Source organism: Pleurodeles waltl, chromosome 10 (assembly GCF_031143425.1).
Source record: "Pleurodeles waltl isolate 20211129_DDA chromosome 10, aPleWal1.hap1.20221129, whole genome shotgun sequence".
NCBI lineage: Eukaryota > Metazoa > Chordata > Amphibia > Caudata > Salamandridae > Pleurodeles > Pleurodeles waltl.
The window spans coordinates 343,602,744-343,627,423 of record NC_090449.1 but is presented as its reverse complement, the minus strand read 5'-3'; the positions used below and the strand labels follow the sequence as shown (position 1 = coordinate 343,627,423).

At 45.3% G+C, this 24,680-nt stretch overlaps 1 protein-coding gene across 6 annotated transcripts in view; it reads left to right on the top strand.

Moving 5' to 3' along the window:
• MAPK8IP3 (mitogen-activated protein kinase 8 interacting protein 3) overlaps nucleotides 1-24,680 on the top strand; it is a 729,083-nt gene that overhangs the window by 181,209 nt on the left and 523,194 nt on the right. For all 6 annotated transcript variants that reach the window (XM_069210571.1, XM_069210567.1, XM_069210566.1 and 3 more), the window contains exon 2: nucleotides 20,569-20,689. In XM_069210571.1, the coding sequence (XP_069066672.1) occupies nucleotides 20,569-20,689 (121 nt within the window). The remainder of the gene's footprint in view (nucleotides 1-20,568; nucleotides 20,690-24,680) is intronic.

The following is a 24,680-nucleotide window of genomic DNA, read 5'->3' as shown; positions in this document are numbered from 1 at the left end:
ACCTGGTGTGTGGAGCAGGACACTGGGTCTGTCCCAGCCGTAAATTTAGCTATAGGAATTTGTCTTTGGCGGTGGAGGGTAGTTAACTTCAGGCGCCAGCCAAGGTCCTTTTTCTCCTGGGATATAGCGGAGGAGACCTGTCAACCTTCAGAAAAGGTGAGGGATAGAGACTGAGTACACAAGGTAGTGTCTTTCACAGCGATATAAGAGGAGCAGGAGGTCCAGCTGGGCTATGAGAGCAAACAGGGAATGCTGCCGAAGAGGAACACGCCTTAAGCAGGTGACATTTAGGACCCACTCAGTTCTGGCCTAGAAGGGTGAACCAGAAGGAAACACTCCATGGCAGAGCCTGTAGTTCGGAAGAAGTTACAGGTTAGTTGACTGGGTCACCTAAGAAAGAGGAGGAGACTTTCATCCAGGTTACTGATATCTCTTCCTTGGTAAGAGAGAACGCATGGCTGGAACAAAATGAAAGGGTTACTCTGGAAGTGAATGGTCATCTGGTTGGCTGGAAGCCAATTATTGTCTGGAAGGAAAAGGTATGATTATGCCAGAAGTGAAAGGTCACTCAGCTGGGCTAGAAGCAGCCTGGAAGGAAGAGGTATGATTAAGCTGGACTTGAAGGATCACCAGGCTAGGCTGGAAGTAAACTCTTGCCCAGAAGGATGTGGGGTAATGGCCAGAACTGCTGACTTTGGAGCTGGTGAATAGGCCTGAGTCTCGGCATCAGCTCAACATCCTGTGATTCGGGGCAAATCACTTAATCTCCCCATGCCTACAAAAAAAATGAATGTCTCCTATTGTAATCTAACTGGTGCTCCTGCAAAGTGCTCCAATAACCATTGGGTCGAGTTTGCACTGTATAAAACTGCAAAAAAAGTGTAAGGAAAGAGTTGCAGCCAAGATGACAGGTCATGGGAGTGGATTGGTGAGTAGTGACTGTATGGCACAGTGCTGGTGACTGCGTTGAGGATGGCAAAGGCGCATTGAATATGGAAGGAAATGGTGATTAAAGCCATTTATAAGTTGGAAATTGCCTAAAAAAATTGCATTCACAGTTTTCATTTAAAGGTGAAATTGGTGTTATCTGAGTTTGAGGGCTCTGTGAGGGGGGACCAGGTAGAAGGTGAAGCCTTCCCTGTCCTCCCTCGTGTGTAGCAGTTCCAGCCCTCTGTGTACTGAGACTCTGAGGCTGCGCCCAACCCCCACCACCCTCCTACACGCCACCATGCTAAACAGCAGATCAATAATCCATTAGAGGGATCCTGCCACAGCTGTAACCTGATCTGCTGCTTCTGATCACAGCGGCTGGAAACCATCAGCATCTGCCCGGGAAGAGAGGAAGGTTAAAAAGCAGCGTAGTCTTGTGCATGGCTGAGGCGTAGCCCACACCCGTTACAGGCAACCAAATGGTACCACCTTAAATGTGCTTATTCCATTGAGTTTAACTTTAAAATTTAGGGTTGTTTGATTGGGCAAGTCTGTTTTATCTTTCTTTGGTCCACTTTCCAGAGGGAAGCACATCTCAGATAACCGGAGGCTCGGAGCTTAGGTTTCGGTTATTATGACGCAATTTCCATGACCTTTCCTGTACCCCTTGCCCCTCCCTGGATGCGCAGTGCATTCTTTGGTCAGCCTTGGTGAGTTGACATGTACAAGATATAACTGCACCCCCATGCTTTAAAAGATAATGCTAGGTTTACTCGTGCCTCCATGTCACGGGCAGAACATTTTCAGTCGTTTATTTTCCTTTAAAAAGTCATTGTTTTCAAGTGTGTTAACCCAATTAGGTCATGTGAATTCAAGCAAAACTACGAGTCCCAGAAAAAGGTGATTTGCGTAATGAAAGTCCAGGTCTGGAAATAAACAGTCCTGCTGACATGGAGTCAGGCGCCCAAGGCCCATTGGCCTCAATGGTCTTTAGCTGGATCAGCCCGGTGGGCTCGGGCTGGATTATGCTGGGGCTTCTGCTGTCAGTGAAGCCTGGCTCAGTTAGCCATAATAAAGAAAATGTTCAGTTGGCTTTAACAGCGAGGCAGCTTGTTTCTTTTTTTTTTTTTTAATCACTAAAGATGTCCTTTCCGCCTGCCCCGACCTGCCTGATCCAGGGGTGCTGGAACAATTTTTGGAGTGGTCGTGCTTCCATGAATGCTATATCACTGAAGTCGCAAAGTTAGTGAAAGATACAAGTGTCGTACAAAGATACAAGTGTAGCAAATGTGCCAACCCCATTGAGCAGGAGAGTGGTAAGAGTCTGGTATGGAGCTGGGGGTGCATTTGGGAGCACTGGTGAGGTCGCGCACTGCCATTTACAGACTGTACATTCCCTGTTAAAGTGGTCACTAACTTTGCCTAGGCATGCAGTTTTATTGGTAAAAAATATAAAGCGCAAAAATGAATATGTGTGGAAACCGGGTTACAGTCAATATTTATCATTTGCGCAGCACCAAGTAAAGTGTCTTGATTTCTTTATATCCTATTAAAATTGTTCTTTCCCTCGCACTTAAAAAATGACAAAAAAGTGCTTCATTTGTGATTTCCTAATTGCTGATATAATGTGAAATACGGATGGTTAATTTCCCATATTTACATTTTTGCTAAAAAAAAAAACAAGCATGCTACAGCCTCTCCTTTCGTTTCCTGTATACCAGCAGCATTGTCACCTAGACCACTTTTACAATCAGAGAAATAGAAGTAAATACCAGTTCCTGAATAGACAGCAGTTTGTCATTAGATAAAGCCTGATAATTGGCCTTTGTCTTAGATATCGCAGCAAATTTGACAAGATACACACTGATTTTAAAGGCATCTTTATTGCTCATTCACCTTCTTAACTCCAGCAGGATTATTTCTGGGGGTGCTGCAGCACCCCTGCTTCCTCACCTATTTCCTGATCATTCCCCTTTAAGGAAGATAAAGAGCTTTGACTTGGGAAATTAGTTATTGTTTTGCATTTCAACTTTAATACTATTTTAATACTGTATACATACTTTACACATTGCCTTTAAGTTAAAGAAGTTTGCTCTGTGCCAGAGTTACCAGGGTTCTAAGCTCAGATTTATTTTAGTGACATTAATGGCTCACCCTACACTCCTCAACTAACAACTCAGCTTCTTACATTACCTATCATAAAACATACAGCGGTAAGAATTTTAAAAGTTTTAGGTAGCTCTGGTGCCAAAAAGCACAAAGTGCCTAAGATAGTGGTTGCAGTAGAACAGAGCTAGGCACAATTTGATGCTGACTATGATGGAGCATGGGATGGATACACTAACCAGGTTTGTCCTGGTCAATGATTTTACCTTCTGACTTTGGTCCTTCAACTCCCAATCCACCACAGGGATACAGTTCTAAAGTCCACCAGGACCTCTGGGGAGGAACTTAGAGACTCACAGGGTGGCTGGCAGAGGCCAATAAGAGGGTTAAGTCCAGGTCCAGTTGCCACTAGTCAGCTGAGCAGTTTCAGGAAAAGGCCACTTGTAGCATGTTATGTGTCCATATAGCTTTAAAACGAGGTCAGTCTTAGGATCCTTGGAGTCCACTTCTTTGTCTTGGTTACAAAAGGGAAAGAAAGCAGGTCCAGTCCTCCAGGGCTTTTCTCAAGTTGTTGACAGAAAGTTGTTCTTACCTGGTCTTCCTCAGGTCCAGGAATGTTTTGAAGTGAGTGCCTGGAGATGCCACATTTATATCTGGCACTTGCTAGTGGGTGGAAAATGACCCCAGTGTATGCCGCAACCAATCGTGAAAGGTTCCCGAGGCTAATACTTTGCACTCCGAGCATTTTCATGATGGCTGAAGTCTTCAGCCACACTGCACCTGGGCGCTGGAGAGTAGGCGGCAGAGGATGGGGAATGTATGGTGGTAGTCCTATTGACCTCCCACATCTAAAACTAAAATCCAGTTGGGCGTGGCCACGCAAGATGGCAGTAGGACGCGCCTCTGAGAGGCTCCTCTCGTCTTCGGCAATATCTTCAAGAATCCTGCCCAGCCTAGACTTGCTGCCAAGCCTGCTGAGCTTCCAAACCCCCTTGCGGTTGTACGGCAATGGAGGTTTTGGCGTTGATTGGATCGCGGCTGCAGGGGAGCGTGGACACCACCCAGACAGGCCACGGCCTGGAGTGGCATCGGAGACCGGGGCCTCGCGTAGCTCGGTCCGCGGGCAGTAAGATTTGTTTGCTGCGGCCGCCACCTGCTGCGGGTGGCAGGGGAGAGATGCCACTGAGGAGAGGCGTCTGGGGACACGCCTCGCTACGGGTGGGGATCTCCTGGGGGTCCTCCTTGCTTTGCCTGCTGCAGCTGGGAAAGCTTTGGCCTCCGAGTTGGCTGACTGACAGCGCATCAGCCAGGAGATGCAGGGGCCTCATTTGTGGGCTTCAGGCCTGACTACCCATTGTACGTGCTTGTTGGAGCAACAGGGATCCAGTGTGACACTGCGGTGAGGAATCTGCGGGGGCCGGGAGCGGTTGATAATTGGTGGGTCCCAGCTGTACTGCTTGGAGACAAGCCGGAAGGTCCTCATCCCGGAGCTGGGTTGGCCCTGTCGGCCCTCAAGGAAGCTAAGTTCCTATATGTGAGTGCCCATCAAGTATTCACATCCCAGAGTGCATTTACGGTGGTATGGAGGAACTGGCAGTTGTGGAGTAATACAGGACTTTTGCCATGGACTTAGGCATGGGTCCTGAGCTTGCATCGACCCCTTGGGTGAGAGACAGACTACCCTTGGATTGAGGCCCTGGACTGTGGGCCTGAGGCTCCGGAGACGTATTCCTTGTGCCAGTGGCCACTTGGTGATTCTGGGACAGTGGGGGGCTATTCTCCCCACTCTCCCAAACCCCCCTCCCTTTTTGAATGACCCTGCTGGTGGACTCTCTTAGCATGTTGACTTGGCTGGGGTGGGCGTTCTGGGTGATCCTTCCCTGACCCCACCTATGGGAAAAAGTAAGTTATCGGCCCTGCCACAGGGAAACACAATGGAGCTGTAGACCACCCCGGCCTGGTCTGCACATCGGGCAACGTGCCGAGCTGGGTCCGAAGAGGAGACAGGGGCTGACCTGAGGGGCGGGGAACCCTCTAGGATGGAAATACTTGCTGTGATACATGGATCCAGGGCGGCACTTGAAGGAAAGATCGAATCAGTAGCCGTCGAGGTCAACCTCCTCCGGGTGGACGTCAGGTGTCGGATAGGGTGCAGATTACAGAGGGCTTCATTTCCAAGCTCCGATCTGAGGTCACCACATTACGGAAACAGATTGCGGAGGTCACCTCCAGAGCGGGGAGCCTCGAGGCAAGGGTGGAGGATGCTGAGGGCAGGTCCTGTCGCAACAATGTCCATTTCATTGTGTTCCCAGAGCGAGCCGAGGGGTCTGCCATAGAAGCATTCATAGAGTGATGGATTCGAGATGTGCTGAGGCCAGTCGGACTTCCCCCATTATTTGTGATTGAAAGGGTACACCATGCACTGGTGGCGCCTCCACGCGAGCCATTATTGCCTGAATACTCAACTATAAGCACAGGAACTGTATTCTCCGTGCTAGACGGAAAACAGATTCTGCTCACTTCAATAACCAAATGATCTCCATTTATCCAGATTATACCAATAAAGTACAAGCGTCTCAAAAAGGATTCCTGGAGGTCAACACTAAGCTGCGTTTGATGGGCCTCCACTACATGCTGTTGTACATTGCCCGCTTGAAGGTCCTATCTGGCGGCAAGTCCCATTTCTTCGATACACTGAAGGATGTGTGGAGATGGCTGGAGGTATGGGACTAGGTACCCCGGGAGGGAGCGGGATCCTGGCAGAAGGGAGCCGGGACCGCTTGTGAAGTCCGCAACTCGAACTGGAGACCTCAGGGGACCACTTGACATCTGGAGTGATCGTCAGGAGGTTGGGAGAGCGGAGGACTGCACTATGGCGCTAACGCACCAGGATGCAGTGCCTGTCTCGATGGGGTTTGGGCCAGCCATGGAAGCAGACACAAACTTGAATGACTCTGCCACTTGATTGAACTTTCTTTATGTGTGCTATATTCACTCTTCTCTTGATGTTCTCCGCTGTCCTTCTCTTCCTGCGCACTCTGGCGCTGCAGTTGTGGGATATTGATTCTGTCTGACTTACGGCTGCAGAGTGGCACGAGTGCTATGATTTTGGTTGAATTTGCTAAATGGTTTGGGTCTACATTTGCCACAGGGACCAGAGAGCTTCTCTCCTCCTCACGTGATAGGCCATTTTTCTGGGGTTTGGGGTTAGGCTGTGGATCTTGGTAGCATTGTACTTAATGGACATGCAGTGTGTGTTGTTACTGTTGTTATACTGCCTGTCCGGGGTGGGAGGCGTTGGGGGCTTTGAATTGTTCAATACCACTCCTTGTTTTGGAGGGTGGTTGGATACGTGCAGTGCATATAAAAGTTTCCACTACACCTGCCTGATGGATGGGAGGGCCTGTGTGGGCTGGTCGGAGGGGAGGCATGGCCTGCTAGGGTCGGAAAAGTATTGTAGCTTGTCATGGCTGACCGCACAAATATCTGGGCCTGGAATGTCCGTGTTTAAAGGGATACTCCAAACGATATAGGGTTCATTCATTCCTTCACCGCCATAGGATACAGATAGCCTATCTGCAGGAAATCCACATCCTGGGGGATGAGGCTCAGCAGCTGGGGAAGAAGTGGAGGGGACAATTGTTTTCAGCCATGTATTCCTCTTATGCACGGGGGTTGCCATTTGGATAGTGCCTGCGGTACCCTTCAGACACTTATATAGCAAGGCGGATATAGAAGGACGCTGTGTACTGGTTTAGTGCATGCTAGATGGCTGGGCTGTCACACTACTTAATTCTTATGCACCCAATGTGGATGCTAAATTATTTTTCACGCACATCCATTATCTTTTGGAGTACAGTCTTGGAACACCGGTGATCTGGGTGGGGGGGGGGGTTACAATTGTATCCTAGATGGAGGGATGCACTAAACTACTGCTGTCGTCCTCTCTTGCAGTAGTCTTGGGTAATCTGGGGTTCCGTGATAGTTCGCGGGATCTGCATCTAGATGGTCACAAGTACACATGCCATTCGCTAACTCACAACACTTATAGTCCCCTGGATTGCATACCAGTGATTAGCATAGATGTGCAGCATCTAGCAGGGGTAACACATCTGCGGTGGTTCCTCTCTGATCATGCACCAGGGATATTCGGACTACAATGGGGTCCAAGTGTGCAATGTGTGCGCAGCTGGTGCATGCCTCCGGATCTCTTAATGGATACTGTGTGTTGTGACACATTGGCGACCACCTTTACAAACTATACGGAGGTCAGTTGAGGGTCTGCTACTACTAGGGCACTAGATCGGGAGGCCCTTAAAGGTGTCATTCTTGGAGCTTGCATGGGTGCAAAGAGTGACAACAGTTAGTGGCTACTCTGTGTGCGAAGGAGCGCTGATTGGCTCTGAGGTGACATCACAGGGGGGGCGGCAGGAGTTACTTTAGGTTCAAAGGGAGGTGCAAACGACTTGCAACTCCCTAGGTAAGAGTACACTCAGGGCGTATCGCCTGCGACTTCATAGGGAGGAGGACAAATTGGGAAGACTCCCACAATGGATATCACGACAGGAGAGAGAACTTCTCCCCATACTACATGTTCGTACGCCTGATGGGGCACTGACGACTGATCACCAGGATATCTTGAGGGTATTTGTAGAGCATCTCTGGGGAGTATACTGTGCCCGAGATGTGGGCCTTCCGGGGCAGATTGGGGCATTTCTGGAGGGTTTGGGGTTGCCTATGCTGAACCCAGCACTTACGCAAGAATTGGAGAGTGAGATTGACCCGGAGGAATTGGGAGCGACTATTCAGGCCTTCAGCAGGTCTAAAGCTCCAGGTGGGGATGGATTCCCTGACTAATTTTATCAGGCTTACTCCGTTGCTCTGAGGGAAAATTGTTGGGAGGCTCGGGACAGTGGGCTACTACCATGCACTATGTGGGAGGGTATCATCTGCCTTCTGCCAGGGAGAGATTCTACTGACCCCTGGTCGTACAGGCCTCTCGCAATGCTCAATACAGATATCAAAATACTATGTAAACTGTTGGCATCACGATTGACGACGGTATTCCACACACTGCTACATGAAGACCAATGTGGTTTTATGCCAGCACGCAGTACTACTCTCAATCTCCGGAGACTCACACATAGATTGCATGAAACAATGGTCAGTGACCGTGAGTTGGCCTTGGTCTCACTCGACCTGGAAAAGGCATTTGACCCAGTGGAGTGGGTGTTTCTTATGGCTGTGTTGCGGGGAATATGGTTCACCCCGTCTTTTGTGGTTGGGTGTGGCTCCTGTACACAAGCCCCACGGTTTGTGTTAGGATTGGGGGTGGCCTCCATCAGGAATAGAAACTGGGGGGGGTATCAGGCAGGGTTGCCCCCCTCTTGCCGCTACTGTTTGCCCTCACCAGTGAGCCCTTGGCGACCCTTCTGTGTAGGGTATTGGAGCCGTGCGGGATTCGAGTCGGGGACTCCAATCATGTTATTTCTCTCTATGTGGATGACACACTCGTGTATGTTCACACCCTTGATCGGACGGCGCCGATCTTGCTGGGGCTCCTTGAGACCTTTGGCAGGGTCACTGGCCTTTGGGTCAACCACGGGAAGTCACTCCTGTTCACACTTGGAAGTCTGGTGGGTGTGTCCGCTAACCGATTGCCTGAACTTGGCCTCTGCTGGGAAACGGAGGGCTTGAGATAGTTGGGTGTATGGGTTGCTCACACCGAGGACAAGTATAGACACTTAAATGAGGATAGAGTCATGACAAATCTTGAGAGCTCGGTGGTGTTCTGGACTAGACTCCCCCTGTCTGTGATAGGTAGGGCAGCAGTGGCCAAGATGGTTTTCGTTCCACGTGCCTTTACCTGGTTCCGAACGTTGTGTTTCCGCTGTGTTCTCCATTCTTTCGCAAACTGAATAGTTTGCTTATCTCACTTGTCTGGGCAAGACATCGAAGTAGAGTGTCCTTATTGGTTCTTAAACTTGATTTGGAAGATGGCAGTCTTGCTGTACCTGACATGCAGCATTACTATTATGCGGCTAATTTACAACATACTGCCAGATGACTGACGGAGACGGACAACTGGGAGAAGAGGCTTTTCCTAGGTATGCTGAGAAGTGACACGCTGGTGCATTTACTGATGCGGGGAGGTCGGTCTGGGGAGGCGGTTCCATATCTGGTGAAGCAGGCGGCAACAATCTGGAAGGCAGCTGTGAGAATGGTGATACGCAGGACACTATTCGATAGAGAGCTGCGCATTCGGGACCTCACCCCACTCAGCACGATCGATGCCGACATGTCCATGGAAAATTGGAGGGCAGGGGGTTGCCAGACGAGGGGAGGAGCCTGTACCCCAGGGAGGTGTTTATCACGTTCCAGGAGGCTTGGGAAACCTTTGAGGTGGGAAATGTAAAAACAACAAGTGATGGACGGAATGCTGAACATTGTCAAACATTCACCCCCAGTCACAGATCTGGGTTTAATCCATCGTTTTTTTGCTGCCCATGCCATTCCAGTTTGGACCCAGCCATATGCAAATCAGTCTTGACCCTGTTCCCCATGGGAACAGTCCAGCCCTTCCCTGGACTGGAAACAAGCATCCTGGGACCGGTTTCGGGGTTTCACCCCTCATCAGCCAGGCTAGCTTGAATCCAGTGGCATGGGAAGCAAACCTTTGAGGTGGGACCTGGTCAATTCTTACATTATGCTAAACTGGAAAGTGTTGCGCAGGAGGTCCGACTGTGTTTCCCTCCACCCCGCAGCCCTCTCAGGTATTGGGCTGCCTACGCCGGTGGGGGCACCAAATCTCATTATTCTATAAGGCAATTAGAAGTGATCTGGTATTGCCCCCGTGCTCTGCGAGGGACGCCTGCATGAGGGAGCACGGGGAGCCAGTTACAAACATCGAATGGGCACAGGCGTGCACCTTAGTGAGGAAAGTGTCCTGCAACCATAGACTGAAGTTGCTCCATTTCAATTTCTTACATTGTACCTATGTGACTCCCAATCACTTAAATAGAATAACTCCCAATAGGGACGCAGTGCATGCGATGTAGGGGGCTGGGTGCTAGCTTTTTGCATCAGGCCTGGACGTGTGCAGGGATTCAGGGATTTTGAGGGGCGGTGGTGCCAAAGATTACATAGACGACTGGCATTGAGATTCCCTTGACCCTGTTAGCCTGCCTGTTGGGAGTAGTGGTGCAGCCCAGAGGCCAAAGTAATTTGGAAGATTACATTTTAATCATACAAATCTTGAACGTTATGTGCGAGTGGCTGGCTTAAAGCAGATCTTCTTTTGTAATCTCTCCCGAACTGAGCAGAACATTTATGTGTGTGATGAATGTTAAGACCCTCCAACAGAGCTTTGTTGTGTGACTTAGAGCCAGGTTGTATCTTTCCTTTTTGGTGGGACTGAAGCAACATGAAGCAGTAAGTGATAGGGCTGATTATCTGCCCTGGTGCAGAATTTACAATCTGTAGAAAAATGGAAAACAAACGCAGGGAGATATTTGTTGAAACAGTACAAAGCTAGCTGCAGGATGAAGTAAGTCCTACAAATATGCATGTAAAGAGATCCTTTATTGATCTGTAGCTTTTGCGCATAACTTTCTATTTCAGGCTACCAAGCAGCACAGCAACCCCGGCAGCACTGTTACGTAAAGCGTTTATGATTTTGTTAATGCAGGTGTTATGCTACCCGCTACAGTTGATCATTAGAATGCAATTTGTAGTGTATTCTAAGACCCTGCTTACCAGTAAGGCTTAGAAAAGGAGAATATAGGAAATGGATGTGTTAAGACCCTGGCATAGTGTCCAGATATTGCTTTGTATTTTAAGTTTCCATCCCATCTAGGGATCCATGATACCATGCAACATTATGTTTAGAGCCATTGACAGTGCAGGTTGCAGCAACCATCTAAACCACCATATCTGTAAGCTTCTTTTTCAGCTCCTTTCCACATTTTCTCCTGTAGAAATCCATTACAATTTAAGTCATGCTGAGGTTAAATTATTACACAAAGCACTTTTAAATTTTTTAGAATTTTGCATGGAATTGTTGTGAAATGTAGATTTTCCTAGTGTTAATGACGGAAAGTCTTAATTTTATTAAAGACACGGAGGCGAGTATTATGCCTTCTTTTCTTGCTTTATTTAAAACAGCAGCAAAAAAGAAAAACTACAAATCCCATGAGCGTGGTGAATACCAGCCAATGGGAAACAAACAATAGTCCATAACCAATAACCAATGGATAACCACTTGAACCCTTATGACGTAACTGGACTACGAACAGCCCTCTTTTCTTGCGCTAAAATCAGCTGTTACGAAACAAAGGAAATATAGCTGCCAAAATTAACAGGGCCATGATGAAAGACAACAACTCAGTACAAAAGTTCATGAGACCAGGAAACTGCTGATGAAGGGAAGCACACTGATGATCCGCCAAACAGAGCAGAGGATATGGAGAAAGCGCTGACGATGACGATCCCTCCGAACCATAGGAAATTGGTTTAAGTGGAAGGTTGAACCGCCGATGGCACTAAAGGGAGGGAAGATAAATAAAGAACAGTAGTTATCAGGAAAACAACGGGTGGGATAATACTCGCCTCCGTGTCTTTAATAAAATTAAGACTTTCCGTCATTAACACTAGGAAAATCTACATTTTATGACAAGACCGGAGGCTCTTATTATGCATGTTTAAAGCGAATTAATAACATTCATAATCGTATTATCAATTGGTTTACAATAAAATACTTTAAACACATTGTCATTGGACCAATCTGCAGATCTAAGAATGTCCTCCAGACGGGAACCCGCCCAGAAAGCTTTAGACGCCATTGCACCCCTGGAAGAATGGGCTCCAAATATGGAAGTGTCAATGCCAGCCAAAGACATAATCCACTTGACCCAACGAGCCAAAGTAGCTGCGGATACGGGCTTGTGAGGTTTTTGAAAGGAAATGAGCAATTGGGAGGAAGAGGACGTTCTTAGATGTGCAGTCATATTCTCATATGCTTTCAAACATTGTGCTACACACAATTTGGGATGATTAGGGAAATAAGGGTAAAACACAGATTGCAAGTTAGTTTTTGTTCTTCTAGAAATAGTAAATAATACTCCCGAAGGAGTAAACTGACGAGAAGAAATATCTAAAGCTTTGACATCAGAAATACGTTTAAGTGATACTAGGCACAATAACATGGCAAGTTTAGCCGATAACATCTTTAAAGAAAGAGCCGAGTTATCGGGCCAGGAAAGAAAGAAATTCAGTACAATGTTAACATCCCACAAAGTTCTATATTTGGGAAGAGGAGGATTAGAAACTTTTACTCCCTTTAAAAGTCGGCAAACAAGCGGGTGTTCTCCCGCTGGTCTTCCATTGATGAAACAGTGATTCGATGAGATGGCAGACCTGTACAGATTAATAGTACGGAACGCTTTGCCCTTGCTAGCCTCTGCTGCAAGGAAATTCACTAGGAAAGTAACATCTGCTGAAAGGGGATCGATGTGTTTTCCCAAACACCAGCTGTGCCATAAAGACCAGGCTGACTTGTATGCATTCCTAGTGCCGGGGGCCCAGGACTGTTTGATATATTCCGAAGCTTGTGACGAAATGCAAGGGAAAGACTGGAAATTCCCGAAATTTTCCAGGCTGACAGGGCAAGAAGGTTGTCGATAATGAGGTTGTGAGGTCGTTGAAGGGGATCTAGAAGAAGATCCGGGAAAGAAGGAATGAGAAAAGGAAAATCTATTGCTAGTTCCAGAAGAGTTGGAAACCAAATTTGGGATTGCCAAAAAGGAACGATAAGAATTAAGGTAGTTTGTTGACGTCGGGCTTGGGCAAGAACTCTGCTGATCATAACGAAGGGAGGGAAAGCGTACGAAAGGAACTTGGACCAGTCCTGAAGGAAAGCATCGCAGGCCAGAGCTGAGGGGTCCGGTCTCCAACTGTAAAAATGGGGAAGTTGTGTGTTGAGTCGTGACGCGAATAAATCTATCCCCATGGGACCCCATCTGTTTTGGAGAAATTGGAAAATTGCGGGGTGAAGCTTCCAGTCGCTTGAATCGTGAAGATGACGTGAATGCCAGTCGGCGATGGAGTTTAGAGATCCTGGAAGATACTCTGCTTGGACTGAGATTTGATTTGCGAGACAAAACTCCCAAAAACTTTTGGCCAGTTCTGCTAAGGGTTTGGATTTCGTACCCCCTAGATGGTTGATATAGCGGACCGCGGAAATGTTGTCCATCCTTAAAAGAATAGCGCAGCGTACCCTGTTCTTTGCTAGGCTTCTTATCGCAAAGGAGCCTGCAAGCATCTCTAAACAGTTGATATGCAATTTGGACTCCTTCGCAGACCATGGACCTCCAGTCGAGATTGGTCCACATCGGGCCCCCCAACCTGTTAGGCTTGCATCGGATTCTAATACAAGATCTGGGGCTGATGGAAAGATAGTCCTTCCGTTCCATGCATCTAAATGGTCTATCCACCATTGCAGTTCTATGCGGGAATCGTGATCTAGGGGAATAACGTCTGCGTAAGAAAGCCCTCTGCGGAGATGTTGAATCTTTAACCTTTGGAGAGCTCTGTAATGCAAAGGGCCTGGAAAAATGGCTTGAATGGACGAGGAGAGGAGACCGACGACCCGGGCAAGGGTTCTCAGGGAAATGGAAGCATGACGAAGAATTTGAAGAATCTCTGACTTTATGGACTTGATTTTTGCAGAAGGAAGAAGCAACGTGGCCGAAACTGAATTTATAAGGAAACCTAAGAATTCTATAGTTTGGGTAGGAAGAAGAATAGATTTCTCTTTGTTTATGATGAAGCCAAGGTCTGTCAAAAGAGAACAAGTGAGGTTGAGATGGGACGAGAGGAGATGAGGGGATTGAGTCATGAGAATTATATCGTCTAGGTAAATAAGGAGTCTGACTCCTTGTGCTCTGAGGTGTGCAGTCACTGGCTTCATGAGCTTGGTGAAACACCATGGAGCTGACAACAGACCGAAAGGAAGAGATGTAAAGTGATAAAATTGGTCTAGCCACTGAAACTGAAGAAACTTCCTGTGTTCCGGGTGAATTGGGACTACCAGGTAAGCGTCCTGTAAATCCAAACGAACCATCCAGTCGTTTTGAAGAAGAGAATCTCTGAGATGGAGAATGGTTTCCATCTTGAAGTGGCAATAAACCACAAATTGATTGAACGACTTGAGATTGATCACCGGCCTCATTTTCTTGTTCTTCTTCTGAACTAAGAAAATGGAACTGGTGAAGCCTAGCGGATGAGGAAAAGTGGGGGCAATAGCTCTTTTTTGAAGGAGTATCTGAACTTCTGAGGAAATAAGAGCGGACATATCTGTAGAAAACCGTGGAAGAGATGGAGTCCCTGATTGTATTGGAGTGGAATAGAATTCCATTGTGTAACCTCGAACAGTATTGAGAACCCAAGGGTCTGAAGAAATCATTAGCCAATTTGGGAGAAAATGACAAAGCCGACCGCCCACATGGACGGAAGACGGAAAAGGAATTACCTGACTGGGTGGCATTTCTGTTGTTCCTGAAGCCTCTGTAACGGAAACCTCTGGTTCGTTGTGGATAAAACTGGGGCCTGAAGTCTTGGTAAGAAGAATTGTAGGATTGGTTACCACGGGAGCCTTGGTTGTAATATGAACGGCCGGCAAAGCGGCTCCTGCCTCTGCCGGCCCTGTTGAAAACCCGTTGGTGGAACATTTTCTTTAAGGATTGTTGCGCCTTGTCGATTGACGTAAAAGTGGCCACGTACTTGCCTAGTTCCTTGATAAAGTTATTGCCGAAAAGGCAACCTTCTGTGTTGGAAAGCGCTTGAAGTGAAGCCAAATGGACTAACTTGGGATCCAGTTTGAGCAAAATTCCTTTGCGGCGTTCTTGCGAAATCGCAGCATTTGCATTGCCTAACAGACATACAGCTCTTTGGACCCACAGCGAAAGTTCTTCGGGATCCATCGTGGAACCATCGATTCTGGCGGACTCCGCCATGTCAAAAATACGTGTGAGTGGTCCAATGATGTCTAATAATTTGTCTTGGCAAGAAGACCAGGCTTTATCTACCCCTTTCCTGGGGTCCTTGCCAAATTTAGTGAAAAAGGTGAGGATGGGTTGGTCGATAGAGGGAGTAACGGATGCCTTATGCTCTAGAGAGGGCCGAGGACACTCGGATTTAAGTTTGGAACGAGTTTGTTTATCTAAAGGACAAAATAACTTGGTTGAAATGTATTCTCCAACGTGAGGAGCCGGAAACCATTCAGTTGAGTTGGGATGCAATATGAACGAGGGATCAAACATAGGCAAACCTTCCGAGTCTAGCAGAGGAGTAATATTATCAGAAGACGTTTTAATTCTTTTAGGAGCAGGGGTCGAGTCACAATCGTCCTGATCAGATGGGTCAACATCTGAGTTCACATCTGGAACCTCGTCATCTGTGTCTGGAATGGAGGTGATGACTACAGGAGTCGAAATGTTCTTGGATTTTGTCTTGCGTTTTTGAGCAATGCTCTCCGTGACTCTTTTCTCCTTAATTGGAGCCTTTTGAGGAGCCGCGTCCTCTGCCATGGGTGAGGGAACCTCACAAACTTTCTGCGCCAATTTATGAGAAGTAAGTGAAGGGCGCTGTCTGCATTCCCCTGCAGACTGGGCATTAAATGTATTATTAAACATTTTTAAAACTGAAGATTCCAGTGTCTTTGACAAATTATTCATTGAATTATTCACAGCTTGTTGAACTGTATTTTGAATAAAATGACTGATGTCTTGCTTAATAGCAGAAACCTCCTCAGGATCCTCCTGATGTGAGGTTGAACTGCCTGAATCCATGTTTGGAGCAAACTGGTTAATAAGGGGTTAATGAAAAAGGAAATGGAAACTAAGCCACAGCTCCGCCCCAGGGCGTGTTTAACTCTGCCTACTGAAATCCCTGATAACGACGGCAGGACTGGAAGGGGATGACGTTTCCGGAAAACTACTTGAGAAACGGTATGAATTTCCAACGTAGGAGCGGCGGTGAGCGAGGCAAACGCTGTGCGAATAACAGGAGGCAAAACGAGATAGAACCGTTCCTCGCGCGTCGTCGAGATAATGGCGCGCAGCGAGAAACGGTTAAATCCGTTAATGAAATTAGCGCGCGCCGGAGAGCGTGAAGGCACCACTGAAATGCGGCAACATGCCGACTAGGACAGACATGAAGTTAGTATCAAGTAAACATTACGCCGTGCGCATTAACCGTGAAAGTATTATACAATGTAAGAGAAAATAACAAGTCGACTTAACTGGATTACGAGCAGCAAGAAAAGAGGGCTGTTCGTAGTCCAGTTACGTCATAAGGGTTCAAGTGGTTATCCATTGGTTATTGGTTATGGACTATTGTTTGTTTCCCATTGGCTGGTATTCACCACGCTCATGGGATTTGTAGTTTTTCTTTTTTGCTGCTGTTTTAAATAAAGCAAGAAAAGAAGGCATAATAAGAGCCTCCGGTCTTGTCATAAAATTCCATATCTGAGATGCATGATTTTTTTGAAACTACACTACATAATATTTTGCACAAGTGTAGCTCTATATGTTTTACTGATCATTTAACTACCTAGGCAAAAGCTGAGCAGTATACAGGGAGTGCAGAATTATTAGGCAAGTTGTATTTTTGAGGATTAATTTTATTATTGAACAACAACCATGTTCTCAATGAACCCAAAAAACTCATTAATATCAAAACTGAATATTTTTGGAAGTAGTTTTTAGTTTGTTTTTAGTTTTAGCTATGTTAGGGGGATATCTGTGTGTGCAGGTGACTATCACTGTGCATAATTATTAGGCAACTTAACAAAAAAAAATATATACCCATTTCAATTATTTATCATTACCAGTGAAACCAATATAACATCTCAACATTCACAAATATACATTTCTGACATTCAAAAACAAAACAAAAACAAATCAGTGACCAATATAGCCACCTTTCTTTGCAAGGACACTCAAAAGCCTGCCATCCATGGATTCTGTCAGTGTTTTGATCTGTTCACCATCAACACTGCGTGCAGCAGCAACCACTGCCTCCCAGACACTGTTCAGAGAGGTGTACTGTTTTCCCTCCTTGTAAATCTCACATTTGATGATGGACCACAGGTTCTCAATGGGGTTCAGATCAGGTGAACAAGGAGGCCATGTCATTAGATTTCCTTCTTTTATACCCTTTCTTGCCAGCCACGCTGTGGAGTACTTGGACGCGTGTGATGGAGCATTGTCCTGCATGAAAATCATGTTTTTCTTTAAGGATGCAGACTTCTTCCTGTACCACTGCTTGAAGAAGGTGTCTTCCAGGAACTGGCAGTAGGACTGGGAGTTGAGCTTGACTCCATCCTCAACCCGAAAAGGCCCAACAAGCTCATCTTTGATGATACCAGCCCAAACCAGTACTCCACCTCCACCTTGCTGGCGTCTGAGTCGGACTGGAGCTCTCTGCCCTTTACCAATCCAGCCACGGGCCCATCCATCTGGCCCATCAAGACTCACTCTCATTTCATCAGTCCATAAAACCTTAGAAAAATCAGTCTTGAGATATTTCTTGGCCCAGTCTTGACGTTTCAGCTTGTGTGTCTTGTTCAGTGGTGGTCGTCTTTCAGCCTTTCTTACCTTGGCCATGTCTCTGAGTATTGCACACCTTGTGCTTTTGGGCACTCCAATGATGTTGCAGCTCTGAAATATGGCCAAACTGGTGGCAAGTGGCATTGTGGCAGCTGCATGCTTGACTTTTCTCAGTTCATGGGCAGTTATTTTGCGCCTTGGTTTTTCCACACGCTTCTTGCGACCCTGTTGACTATTTTGAATGAAACGCTTGATTGTTCGATGATCACGCTTCAGAAGCTTTGCAATTTTAAGAGTGCTGCATCCCTCTGCAAGATATCTCACTATTTTTGACTTTTCTGAGCCTGTCAAGTCCTTCTTTTGACCCATTTTGCCAAAGGAAAGGAAGTTGCCTAATAATTATGCACACCTGATATAGGGTGTTGATGTCATTAGACCACACCCCTTCTCATTACAGAGATGCACATCACCTAATATGCTTAATTGGTAGTAGGCTTTCGAGCCTATACAGCTTGGAGTAAGACAACATGCATAAAGAGGATGATGTGGTCAAAATACTAATTTGCCTAATAATTCTGCACTCCCTGTAGATGTTCTTTTGAATAATCTCAATGTTTACTTATAACTTTTTAAATCAGCAAACAGACTAAAGATCATCGAGAACCCTCGTGACATTAAACAAATGATTTGCTCCTCTGTCACCAAAAGTACACAATATCTAAGTGTAAAACTGGGGAGAAATAATTGTAAAATGAATCTCCAAAGGAAATTAAGCAGTTGGTGGAAATATGTTTCAGTATTATTTGAAGTGCAGGGAAGAAAGCCCTTTAATAGACCCAGAATTAATATGATTAGGTTTGTTGAACCTAGAGGTTTCTCTAATGATTCCTGTGTTATAAAAATTTGAACACCGTTTACTAAGTTGCTCCCTTGTTTTTCTGAAAATGATGTCAAAACACAAATCTAGTTGAAATTTACATATCTGAAAATGTACAATGGAAAACATTGTCTTAACAGTTCTCTATAAAAAACATGATGGGGCAAATGGGTGGAATTGATTGAGATTACATTGTTCATTCACTCCTACCTCCATGACTAATGTAGACGACTGACAAAGTAGATAATTTGATATTTATATTTTCAGAAGAGGCCCACTCCATCTCAAAAGCACTGATAGTTGAACATTACTGAAGTAATCTGTAATTTGAGATGTTTATCATAGGCATGAGAGTACAAGCAAATATCTCATATGTATGCATTTACATTGGCAGGTTTAATGACAAAGTAAGGTAGTTAGTCGGTTACTATTTAGGATTCACCTAAAATGAAGTTATCTTTGAGAGCAGTCTTAAAGGAAGTTTACAAACTACACATTTTTTAATGCGAATCCCATTTGTTGTGATTATTGAGACATGTATACGTACCTTACGATATCATTAAAGGTCAGTGCAGTGGATGCAATATTAATGTAGATCGGTTTTGTCAACCTTAGTTCAGTAATGTGTAACCTGAGGCATTGTCCAATATAGAGCCTACAGCCTAATCTCCTAATCAAGCTTATTAAGGTGGGCTTACCCAGCCATGGAGACGACTGATTTGTATCAAAGAATCTTTGTGCTCAGCTGAAGAAAGGGATCTCAGATTCCAATGCACTGTTTCAAGGAGAAGATAGGAGTCTATAAGGAAGGGGGCAAACAACTCTGGGCCAGATTCTCAAATGTAAACTTAGACGTTTGGTCTAAAATTAGACCAAACGTCTAAGTTTAAAACGTAGGGAATTCACAAAGGGCATTTACGAGAACTATCTTTAGGTCCACACTCTGGGCGGAGATCCAGTCCGCACTCAGGGCGGACATCCCTAGTGCGAACCTAAAGATAGTACTCATACATTCCCACCAGATCTCCTTGTGAGTTAATGGGATTACAAGTTGTTTCCCCTGGAAAGATGAATAACATGAGTACCTGGTAATAGTGGGTCCAGTTCCACATGTGTTCCCCCTTCTGGGGAAAACAGTGGATTAGATCCGCTTGGACCAGGAGGTAAATGCTCTGGGAACTATTTCTCTGGCCCCCTAAGCTGGCAGAAGGGATCATGAGCGGCTGAAAGGGAGGAGTTCTTTTTATCTTGTTTGGGGTATCTTCTTTAGGTGTCCCATTATGAAATATGCAAGTGGGTGGGCGGTATGCACTGGAGCTGCCTGTGGCACCTACAGCCCTCCTGGTGGATCCGCTATTTGTGGGCCTGATGATTACAGACCTTAGACACCACAAACGTATTACTAGCCTAGACCAGTATCCCACCACTGGATACTACTCTTGGCAATTGGTAGTGAAGGTTAAAGTAAGTGGGTGCTAGTATATGCCTCCGAGGTTTCAGTGCGCTAATATGAAAATTCTAGTCTCTTTTGAAAGTTTGTGCAATCGAAAAGGCTTGGAGTAATGGGCTCCTGGTGCTCATTGCAGCACTCTTAGCATTGAAATGATTAGCTGTGTTCAGGGAATAGAGATTTGCAGAGGTGTTCGTCTTTCCATAATAGTATAATGTGGCCATTAATATTTTGAAGGTAAACTCATTTGAACTGAAAAAGTAACTGAAATGATGGAATAGAAAAATGGGACAATTTCTCCAATCTAGATACAGCTATGGCAAGAGAAACCATATACATTAATAAATTAAAAGATAATTATTCACCAACATCACAAATGTGCAATGCAAATAGGACTCCATTTTTGTGTCTGTTTTGCAGAGTTGTGGGCCCGCAGAGGGAAGACGAGTCTTGTGTTCTTATTTTTATTTCTGTCTACTTTTTGCACATATAGTCAGTGAAAAAATGTTGCATATTGCGTGCAAATGATGTTAATATGTTAATAATTTCTTGCATAAATGCTCTTTTATTAACACTGTTTTTCAATGATTCTGTTACAGAAGTTCATTGAGTTTGAAGATGCACTGGAACAAGAGAAGAAGGATTTACAAATTCTGGTGGAAACTCTGGAGCTTCAGTCCCGGCAGTTGGAGCTCAAGGCCAAAAACTATGCAGATCAAGGTGAGTAAGCCTCTAGTGAATATCATAATTCCACCCTTTCTTACACTGCCCTACTGTCCTGTTGCATGTTCTAAATGCTTATCGAGGATCACTGTGATAGCAAAAAAACGTACAGATGTCCACAGTACTGCAGTTGAAGATAGTAGCTCCCTTTCCTCTTCATTATGGCACCACATCACATCCTGGTTTTTGTGGGAGAGCATTGGATTTATAACACCCTAGCAGACCCTTATATTTAACAAGCAGACATACAACATAAAATCCAGTGAGATTTTGTTGTTTGTAAACAAAGGCTCTCTTCGTAACATTTCAGTGTGTAGGAGATGGTTATTAAAATAGAAGTCACTCTTCCTTGTAGTATTGTGTTGAGTTCAACAGAACATCTTGAAATCATATTGATCGGTGCCGTGACATCAGATTACATCTACCCCCATTTCCTCCCAAATTAGTGCTTTTATCTCACAATTCCTTCTTGCTGCCAGGTTTTCTGTGTGACATCAGTGGACACCTCTTTATCACTCTTCAGTATACCCTTGATGTAACAGGATCAGTATTTCAGCATTGGTGGGAAAGATTGCTGTGCCTGTGCCAGAAATACTTACCAGAAAAGCGCATGGACTTGCAACCCATTCCTCCGCTGTGCTGCAGACAAGATAATCAACACGAGGGGCACCAACCGCTTGATGGGATATTTATCAGCTTGACGATCAGATCTGTTAGGTTTGGGGAGAAGAGAAGCATGAAGCCCTCTGAAGAGCCTGATATCTTTTTTTTTTTTTACTCCACCAGCTTATGTAACTATGCTACAGATCTCCATTCTTGATGATCGTTTGCCTCTCAGATGCTATTTTGGCCTTCCTTCCTTACATTCATGGTGAACTGTTGCTGTTTTTTTTCATAATATAAACCTATTTATAAATCTTGTGTAGTAGTTTCCTTTTACCACACCACTTTATAGACTACATACTGTTGAGAATAAGGCAGCGGGAGCACATAGGTTTGTGAGAAATTAACTTTATTTCTCGAAGCACAACCTGGCGTACGGCTACACTTCTTACTCCAGCCCAACCGTCGCCCATAGAATCCCGCAACTCTCCCCCACGAGCCCTTATGACGAATCGAGAATCACAATGCATCATAACACATCCTCTCCCGTTCACCAACAGACTACAAAATAATAAAAATTCTCAAAATCATAACAGTGAAAGAAAGTTATAAGTTAAAGATAAGCATAATAAATTGGAAACAGGACAAAACTCCTATAGAAAAATTATAATAAATAAAACTCTTTGCAATAACTGTAAATCATCCTATGAAATCCTCAAGATAAGAAGGTGGTTTTCTAATCCTTTTCTGAAGGACCGGAGCATTCATGCTCTCAACTGAGCCATTTCCAGACTCATCCATGCCATCAACCAAAGACATTTCATCTCTCTCCTTATTCACTTCACCATCACTCATAAACATCAACCCTGAACAACCCCCTTATCAACACTTCCACCCTTCTGATATAATGCTACATTTCTGAGATTCCACCTCTCACCATTCTCCAATATTACAAAATATGTGCCAACCTGTTGAACTTGGAATGGCCCTCTAAACTTGGTTAACCCACTTTGTATCCTGCCTAACCTCACTTTGACCCAAACACCCATCTAAATTCGTACCCTCGTTCGTATGTCCCTCCTCTTGGGAGACTCGACTGAGTCCTTGACACCTGTTCCATCATACAAGACTTTGCTTAACCAGGATGGTACTAACTTGGTGCCAGGTAATCGGCCCCTCATGTCCACAAAAGGAATCCTCTGAGTAACACTGTGAGGCGTGGTGCGGAAGGCCCACACCATATTAAAAATGGTCTCTCTAACATCACACTGGTTTGTCAAAGCCAACTGCAAAGACCCTTTGAGTAGTTTGACAGCTGTTTCCGCCACACCGTTCCCTCTAGGATTGTATAAGGAAGTACATGAATGCCTGATTCCCCAACTCTAAAAACTCTACCATGTCATGTGAGGTAAGTTGTGTGCCATTTTCCTTAATGAGAACTGCAGGGGACCCTTCCTCTTTGAAGATTTTTTTTAGAACCCCAATAGTAGTTTTTGTAGTGATGTCTCTTAGAAACTCTAGCACCAACCATTTAGAGTGAATACCCACACCCACCACAGCAAATTTCATATCCAAAGGCAATTCCCTCAGTGGTCCTATAAAATCCAAGCAAATAGTATGCCATGCTTTCCCAGGGTCCTCTATATGTCCACCTTCACACTTCTCGAGAACCAATCTCTTCTCACTTTTTTTACAAAAGCAACAATTATGCACCCATTCTTTAATCTGGTTGTCCATCCCTGGCCACCAAAAGCTTTCTCTCACCCTCCTGGTAGTCAACCCTTGGCCCAGATGACCCTCATGCGCCAGCTGGAAAATATGGAAGCGTAACCCAACAGGAGAAACAAAGCAATCTCCCTTCATAATCACACCACCACAAACAGACAACTCCTCCAACACCTTTAGATATGGTCTGACAACAGGGGTCAACATACTCTCCCTTAACGCTCCATCCTAATTACATCATTCAGCACCAGGTCCTCTGCCATCTCCTCTTCCCACTGCATCCCCGAAAATGAACCATTTCCAGTATCCACTACATCATGTACAGTGGCAACGGCACCCTCCATATTTATATCTTTCACTCCAACATGATCCACATCCTTTCAGTTCAAGACCGTCTGGATAAGCAATCTGCTTGAACATTCTTCCACCCCTGTATAAACTCAACGGTGTAAATATACTCTTGAAGCCTTGAAGCAAGCCTGGCTAATCTGGCTGAACCCTTTCCTGCACCACCAGGAGCTAAAATTCTCACCAGCGGCTTATGATCCGGCCGTATAACAAACGGTAAACCCCATAGATACACACAGAAGTATTCAGCCCCCCAGGCTGCTGCCAATGCCTCACGTTCTATGACTGAGTAGTTTTGCTCAGCAGTCGTAAGAGTACGAGAAACAAAAGCTACAGTCTTTTCTTCTCTACCATGAAATTGAGAAAGAACCACTCCCAGACCAGAAGCACTAGCATCAACAGTAAGTGCAGATTTAAGATTGCCATCAAACACCGTTAATATGCCTGCTTGACATATCTCTTCTTTAATGTTGTTAAAACAAAGTTGTTGCTCCTCTTGCCATTCAAACTTGCTGCCCTTGCACAACAACTTCTTCAGGCCCTCTGTTTTCTCTGCAAATTTTTCACAAACTTGGCATAGTATTCTACCAATCCCAAGAATGACCTTAGTTGGTCTCTATCTTTCGGAACAGGTGCCCTTTCTATAGCATCCAATAAGGAACGCTTTGGCTTGATTGAGCCCATAGCAACATTATAGCCTAAATACTCCACTTGCTCAGCCAGGAAAGTACACTTCTCCTGATTAAGTGTGAGACCATGCGCCTCTAATTTCCTCAGCACTAAGCGTAAGGTGACATTATGTTCTCTCTCTGATGTTCCCATCACCAAAATTTCATCTTGGAAATAAATGGCATCTTTTATCCCTTCTAAAACTTTCGTCATGACCCGCTGAAAAACACTGGCAGCGGAAGCCAACCCAAACGGCAAGTGAGTGAATTGGAATGCTCCCTCTGAAGTGATAAAAGTGGTAAGTGACTTGGAGCTCTCATGCAACCTTACTTGGTGATACGCACTCCTTAGATCCAGTTTGGAAAAGTATCTCTTATTTTTCACACTCATAAGTAACTCATTTATATTGGGAAGGGGAAAGACATCCACCACAATATTTTGGTCCACAGAGCGTAAGTCAACACAAAACCTAAGACGACCATCAGCCTTCTTGGTGATAACTACCGGAGACACCCATTCAGACGCTTCAACACGCTCAATAATACCGTCTCTCAACATCTCTACCAACAATTCTTTCAAACCCTCACGTGCTGATAGTGGTACCCGTCTTAATTTATGTTGAGTTGGAATGGCATTTAACTTC